Source organism: Strix aluco, chromosome 6 (assembly GCF_031877795.1).
Source record: "Strix aluco isolate bStrAlu1 chromosome 6, bStrAlu1.hap1, whole genome shotgun sequence".
In the NCBI taxonomy this organism is placed as follows: Eukaryota; Metazoa; Chordata; class Aves; order Strigiformes; family Strigidae; genus Strix; species Strix aluco.
This window is the reverse complement of record NC_133936.1, coordinates 11,178,342-11,185,928: the sequence shown is the minus strand read 5'-3', so window position 1 is coordinate 11,185,928 and position 7,587 is coordinate 11,178,342. Positions and strand designations below refer to the sequence as shown.

Here is a 7,587-nt window from a genome sequence, read left to right as displayed (position 1 = left end):
GTAGTGCAAGGGCTGAGGAGAACCTGGCACTGCGTTTTCTGGGCCATGCTTTCTGAGCTGTGATGAGCTGAGATGGGATACAAGTTTCAGAGCCCAAACTCAAGCACTGTACACAGCTTTATGCTGTCAGTGATTGAAGTGTGCATAGATTCTGCCTGGTTAAAAGGGTAAATTTGAATTTTTGCACAGGGACAAGGTGTGACAGAGCTTTCTACTGAGATTCCTGTCACTTTTTCTTGCAGCAGCATGCAGATGCCAGGGGGACTATAGAAGAGAGGGAAGTTAAGTGGCAAGTAGAGCCTGGGTGACCTAAATTGTTCCTTTCTTCTGTTTTGGGCTACTTCTTTAGTTCCTTTCTTCTAGCCTTGTAGCACTGGTGTCATGCTAGGGGTTTACCACAGCTTGCTGTGTATGAGAACTGCTTATTCTTACTGATTCCAGACTATCACTATAATTCTCAAACACTGTTCACAATCTGGAGGTGATGCATGTGAGATTGCAGCTGTGCAGCTTGTGCTGTCTGCAGGGGAAGACCACTGTGTGCATGGTGCAGCCAGCATGGTGGTACAGGTTGTTTGGGAGGCGTTATTCTTGCTTCTCTTCCTCCTGCACAGCACCCAGTTCTGCTTTGCTGGGGACCAGGACCTTGTCTTGAAGCATGGCACGCGTGGCAGATAGGTGAGAGGAGAGGTGGGTGTTTGGGCTGGTAATGCAGTGGAGGAGAGGATGGGGCATAGAGCTTTCACCTTCCTGTAGATATAATATTTTTGATCAGGTAGGGATTGTACCTTTTGTTTCCTAGCATCCCCTCTCTCTGATAGCAATAGATTCTTTCCTTTGTAGTGGGCCAAAAGCAGCTAGCCAGAAGAGTAGGAGTTTTAATTTGTAGTGAATACATTCAAGAGCTCAGATTAATACAAGAATTTACCTTTGTATGTCCATTTCCGTTCTCTGGCAGATGACTTACAGCGTTGTGTACCAGGAATGTCAGCAAGTACTGTAAGAACTGCTGCTGTCTGCCTGCATTCCACATCTTGGGAATGTTTAATTCTGCTTTCTAACCTGAAGCCCAGGGAATGTATTCTTTAAGGCCAGTTTGGGAGGCCCCTTTTCTTCTCTGAACTGAGATTTTTAAAATGGAAGGTGTGATATTGGTCTGTTTTTCACACCACTTTGAGGTGACATCTTTGGCTCTATGCATGTATTTGTGTCCATGCAACTGGAGAACATCAGCTTTAGAGTCAAAGCAGCACTCTAGAAATGAAAGCTGTATATCCTAGCTGTTAGTATCTCGGCCATTTCTTCACACTACTCCCCTGCCCCATCCCTCCTAAATCAAATAAACCTGGTTTTGCGGAAAGCAGACTTGAATCTTGCACGGCAACTTTGTTTTCTTGAGTGCTGAATGAGACGGCTATTTAGATGCAGACATCTGATTGTAGATCTCTCTTTAAACCATCAGGCTGGCATGCAGCAGCAGCAGCTGAAGCTAGCTAATTGCAGATCAGATATGGGAAACAGATAACAAGAGTAACTAACCAGCTGAACAGCAGCTGTAGTGGATCCTCCAGTGCTGAGGTTTCTAAATCTAAAGCAGATTATCTTTGTAGGAGGACTGCAGTAGTGCCACTTTAAGTGTTTGAAAGGTTCCAGTAATACTATGGCTTGTAATATGTGATCCTCCTGACTGGCCACACACAATGGTTATTTTTAGTCTTTGATTATGGAAGTCCTGCATGCGCTCTGCTAACAAGAACTGTCCCTAATCATAGATGGTATCTTCCTGCTGTATATTGTATGCTCTGCTTTAAAATAAGCGTGGTTCTGACTTGCACTAAAAAACCTCGTGCAGAAATTCTGCAAAACTGCTGCTTATTAAGGCACAATAAACAGATAAAAGAAAACTGTCCTGGTGTAACAAATCTCCTTCCTCAAACCCAGGGCACAGTCCGCAGATCCCGCTAGCTCAGTGTGTGAAATTTTGAGCTCAAGGATAACACCAGACTTTTGTGGCTGATTGTAGCAGGTCATGCAGCTGCGCTGGCCATCTTAAAGTCTGGAAGAAATATATTGCATAGAGGTGCTGAAACAAGTGCATCCCCCTAAAGATTTAACTGTAGTTTGATATATCACTTTGTGAGTAAATCCCTGAAGAGCAAGAAACCAATTGCCCTGTTAAAAGCCTTGTATTATAAAACAGAAGGAGTGAGAGAACTGTACCTGCAGAGGTTAATCTTCAGCACAGGAATTTAAATGAACTCATTAAAATCAACTTACAAATTAGCTCATTAAAATGCAATGCTGCAGATCCAGAAGTTGGTTGATCTGGCATGCCACTTCTGTGAAGTGACTTAAGAAACAGAGAACAAATTGATAGTATTAAAACTCCCATTTTCTTTCCAGTCCCATAAACCCTCATCTGGAACTCCCTCTTCCTTGAACTCTGTGTCAACAGCACTTTTTGTTTAGTGCATTAAGCTTGTTTGATCGTGCGCTAGAAGTGCTGTGTAGTATCACTAGCCTCTTGTAATGAAATGTATGTTTGTACACAGTTGTGCCCTCCCACATGCATCGGAACTCTGTAATTGAGGCCCTGGCACCATGGGTCACAGCAATGATAATTTTCAGTTATTACATTGATAATGAGACTCCACCAGCTGCTGGCTGTAGTGGGTTTTATTTCCTAGTGGTTAAATTCTAGATAATCACACTACTACTGCCATTAAACTAATGGTATTGTTTAGGGGAAGAAGGGAAAAAATACTTAAATGAGTTCTGATATAATTGTATAGACCTGTTCAGAATATCTTTTATATAACTACACATGCCAGTGATTAAAACTGGCTTTATGCTTACAGCTTTTTCAGTTGGTTCTTACATATCCCAGAGGCACATAGTAGGCAATACAGAAAATAAAAATATAAGAATTTACATTCCAGCTATATATTCTGCAATAATATATATGTGTGTGTGTACATATATACAGAGAGAAACTCAAAGTACAAAACCAGTTAATTGGTAAATTTTAAACTAACCTCGCTGAATCCCCTATCCACATCAAAAAATGCATAGGGAAAAGATAATTGCAGAATTCCTCAAACTACTTTTCAGCGTTCCAGAATCTGAAGAAATTACTCAAACTGTTGTGTCAAAGATTTTAAGGACCAGGTGCCTACAGAGGGCACCATTGAAATGCTGTTCTGCATTTACAGAAATCGGTTTCAGTCTAAAAGGGATGGTGACTGGCTGAACAGTATGTTGGCACAGGTGTTACCTGGAGACACTCGACCAGCCTGTTTTTAGATGCTGGGGAGCTGCAGTAGCTGTGGGGATTTTGAGATGGCTCATCTGTCCATCTGGGCTTGCGTCCATCTGAAGAGCATCATGCTGACTCACTAAGGGAGCCAGCTCCTCAGGTAGGTCTGGTTCCCTGACTCTGCTTCTGCTCATGAAAACTGTCCCTTTACCATTGATGGGAAAGGGGGGGTGGGTGTGAAAGTCATGTAAACAAAGCAAAGGTGCAAACCTTATTTCTGCTGGGCAGAAAGGTGAGTCTTTAACCTCGCAGCCACTCACAAGAAAAACACACCTTTCCCCTTGAAGACAAAGCGTGCAAGCCTGTGTAATGTACTTTCCCTGACTCCTAATCCTTTTTTGTACCACCAGGCAGTAGTCTTGCCTGACCTAAAGATGTGAAAAGGAGCTTAGGTGGGAAAAAAGAGGCATTGGAATACACTATTGTAACCCAAAAATGTGTAAACTGGTGCTTTTCTGTTGACTTTGCTTGATGATGAAATGGAAGAGAAGACTAAAAGAACAAGCTTGCTGAATTCAGTTTTCCCTCACGGATGAGTTAAACTGGAGTGGGTAGAATTATACTCAGGTGACACTGTCTCAAATCCACACAGAAACTTAACCTACCATTCAACCACAAATAAATAGTGCTGGGTAATCAGTGTGCTGGGTAATCAGTCTGCTTGGTGAGTGATTTGATCAGGTGCCCATCTGGGCTAGGTTGTGGAGGCGGATGGGGAAACCTGAATAACTGCAACTTTCTGAAGGGGAGAGTGGGAAAGAATGGTACCCTCCCCCTATTGCCAAAAAAAAAAATCACAAAACAAAAAAAATCAGCCGATTATGAAATCTAGGCATTTCCCTCATACCAATTGCTTTCTATTCAGTGAAAAGAAGCGGTGTTTGGAGACTACCATAAGCTGTAGGTGAGAACTGAAATCCCTCAGTATCATCACTGGCACTGAGAGGAATATTTGGTAATATTACTCACTGTAGTTATTTGAAGCTAAACAGGAAATTCTTAAGATTCTCTGATAGTGTAGAAATCATCCAGGTTACAGAAGCGATTCTGGCTTGCAGAAGGGCTTACATGCCCCAAATTTGATCATTTCCCCCCCCACTTATATTAACTGGTGGAGTAACAAGTACTTTCTTGTCCCACAAATGGCACCTTGTTTGATGCTGACAGCTGTTGTTTTTCAAAGCAATACTGAACACTGAGTGGTGTCTTTTACTTAACTGTAGGAAAATGAGGCTATTCTAGCCATGTCCTTGTATCTGACCTTACGGAGGTAAGGTCATCCCGATTGCTTGCATTTAAATGAGCTTTTGTGAATGGCTGTCCATTCTCTGTTTGGTGATTTGGATGTCCAAAACCTAAAGAATTATTCTGATAAAGAGCAAGAGCTTGAAGGGATAGAAAGTGACAGGTGGAAAAAGAAATTAGGACAGAAATCTTCATTGCCCTGTACTTTGTCCAAAGTGGGTGTGAAGTCAGAAGAGCATTTGATACCTGCTTTGGGATCTAGCAAGTGACTTCTTAAGGTGCAAGGCAATGAAGGACTGTGCTCAAAATGTACAACTGCTGTGTTTTCATGTTGTGATCAAAACTTGCTGATCCCTTTACAAGACTGTTCAAAGATCTTATTATTGCTAGAGAAACCGGTGGGTTTAGAGCTGCTGTTTTGTCTGCATAAATGGGCATGTTTAGGTGGCAATGATTTCTAAAAGCTTCACCCTAATATTTGATGTAAGGCCAGCTGGAAGGCCTTGGTTTTCTCCGTGTAATTTTGTGAAGCAGCAGGTCTTTCCGATAATTATCATCGCTCTATTTCTGTCAAATACTGCTTGAAACTTTGGCTTAGTAAAACAGAGAACATGCAGCAGCAGCAGCTGTCATCTCAGAGCTAGCAGTGCAAACCAGACATGTGATATTAGGGACATCTCTCTCTTCAAATGCTTTTATACTGTTGGAAAAGGTGCTTTATTTCTGTACCTTATAAGCATGCACCAGGCACAGCTTACAGGACCAGAAGTGTTGTCTGTATTTGAGAGAACAGGGATACTTGGACTTGCTGTCAGGTTTGGATGCTTTTAGTAACATCTGCAGATGCTACAGAACATGGATATTGCTGTTCTTTCTTGTCCATGGAGTTCTCAAGGAGACCAAAACCAGAGACAATTCATCTTTCTAAACCTCGCTGCCTTGATTGAGCCAGACACTCAAGGGGCAGGATATCTTTGCTGTCATAAAGCCCAGAAAATCTGTGCTGTTTTGTATTTAAAAAAAAAAGAAAAAAGGCATTGAAATTTATGAGAGCAGCTAGGGAAGCAACCAAAAAGTTCTGGTCTGGGGAGCTGCCAGCCAGCACCTCAAGTGACTGATCTGACTAACAAAGTCCATCAGTTTCCCATGTGTATTAGTGCTGCTAGCTCGGCTTTCATGGTAATTTTTAAGGCAATAATTGTCCTAGCAAATCAGCAATATAATTTAACTATCACTGTCTAAACTAGTTTTATGGTCATCCATTTTCTAAAGTCACCAAATTTTATTATTTACCCACAATACAATTATACCAAAACATACATTATATTTAAGAAAAAGAAACACCTTTATAGAAATGTTGATAGCGCTTTGAAATCGTCTGTCACAGCTGGGGCTCTGTTAGACATTGCTAGAGGTTTCCCCGCTTGAATATTCCCCCGTTGCACTGGGCAGAACAAACTTCACGTATCTCCCCTTCTCCCAGCCCCTCCTGATTCGCAGAAGTCTTTGCCGGATGCAGGGCAAAATGAAGATGACTTTTGCTAGGATCACAGTACATGGGACAAGCAGCGTGAGGGTGTAGGTCGGAGGCAGGTAGAATTTGTACTGGTTCTCATCGAAGGCCCTCGACCATCCGTACGTGAGTGTGTGCAGAGTGCTGATTACCAAGGCAATATATCCAAGGGTGGACTAAAAGGAAGAGAAACACATGCCATTTAGCAGAGGACCTTGTGCCTGGCTGTTTTCCTGTATTTTTTTACACTATTTCTTAAGTGTACATAGCACAGAGAAAGAAATGAGTATTCCCGCGTTTCTTGGACAGAATAAAATGCGGCTGGAAGCCTTTTGTGGGTAGTGTGCCAGACTGCGTTTTTCTAATCGGAGGTTAAGTGTGATATTAGAAACTCAGCAGGAGTTTCCCAGAAGATGCTGCCAACTTGGCTGAGAGGGGGGCTCCTGCCTCCATATGAAGCAGCAGCCCCCAGACCCTGCTGAGCACTTAACCGCGGGCAGCTCACAAATGCTCCTCCCGAGCCGCAGCCGCCAGCTCCGCTGCCTGCCGGTCCATGGCTGGCGAGAGGCTGGTGACCGGTGGGGTTACGCATCGTCACCGTGGCTCTGGACCAGCAGTTGGCACCGGTCAGAAGTTGGTGAAGCCGTAGCTTTGCACAGAGTGAAGAGACCTTCAGGTAACTGCCATCATCTACAGGAAAATGAGATTGTGGAGACAGAAGTGCTCTGTTCTGAGGTGAGCAACAGCCCTGAAGGCTTTCCTTCTGTCCTACAGATCTATGTTGTTTTGTGAGCCAGACCGTCGGGCTGTGTGATGGACTAAGTCCTTGAAATGGGGAGTCGAGAGCCCTTTATTTACTCAGGGAAGCAGCAGGAATGCAGCCTCTGTTCTGCAGAGAACAACTTCCCCCAGTTTCAGCTGAGATCATGGCTCCCAAGCACCCAGAGACAATATTTTGCCTGAATTTTTCCAGCTCCCTCTGAGGGTTGCTCTTTAGGGAAGTTTTAAACTGTGGTCCCCTCACTGGTGGTTTCCTGCCAGCATCAGAGGTGGTGGCTCCTGAGCTTGCCAGCTCCCACTGCCCACTGGCACTCATCAGGAGCTGGGCACTCACTCCTGGAGGCATCTGAAGTACAAGCCTTTGCTGCTGTGTTTTCAAAGAACAGCACAGGTGTAGCATATTGCTCTGCTGCTCTTTGAATGCTTGGTCTAAGCCTGCGATAACAACCAAATTCCAAGATGCCTAGACAGGGAAAATTTCGCTGCTCACGTCCCCAACTTAGGGAAGGAAGCCTTTCAAGTCAAAATATCTGGCTTGGTGCAGCTAGTCAGAGATCAGCAAGAAACAGTCTTCCTGAAGGTATGTCCAGGGAAGAGGACACTGCAGGGAAATAAAGGACCAGGGGAAGACAGGAGGAAGGACTCATCATTTTTTCTTGAAAAAATAATTTCATCTGGAAAACTACTCAATTGAAAGCATCCCTTCCTATTTTTGGTTGCTGGGAAACTATTT

At 43.5% G+C, this 7,587-nt stretch overlaps 1 protein-coding gene across 4 annotated transcripts in view; it reads right to left on the bottom strand.

Annotated features, from left to right (window-relative positions):
* Nucleotides 1–2,659: 2,659 nt before the first annotated feature.
* The window catches only part of STEAP3 (STEAP3 metalloreductase), a 29,715-nt gene continuing 24,787 nt past the window's right edge, over nt 2,660–7,587 (bottom strand). For all 4 annotated transcript variants that reach the window (XM_074828639.1, XM_074828638.1, XM_074828637.1 and 1 more), the window contains one exon: nt 2,660–6,250. In XM_074828639.1, coding sequence (XP_074684740.1) covers nt 5,960–6,250 — 291 coding nt within the window. In that variant the 3' untranslated portion in view covers nt 2,660–5,959. The remainder of the gene's footprint in view (nt 6,251–7,587) is intronic.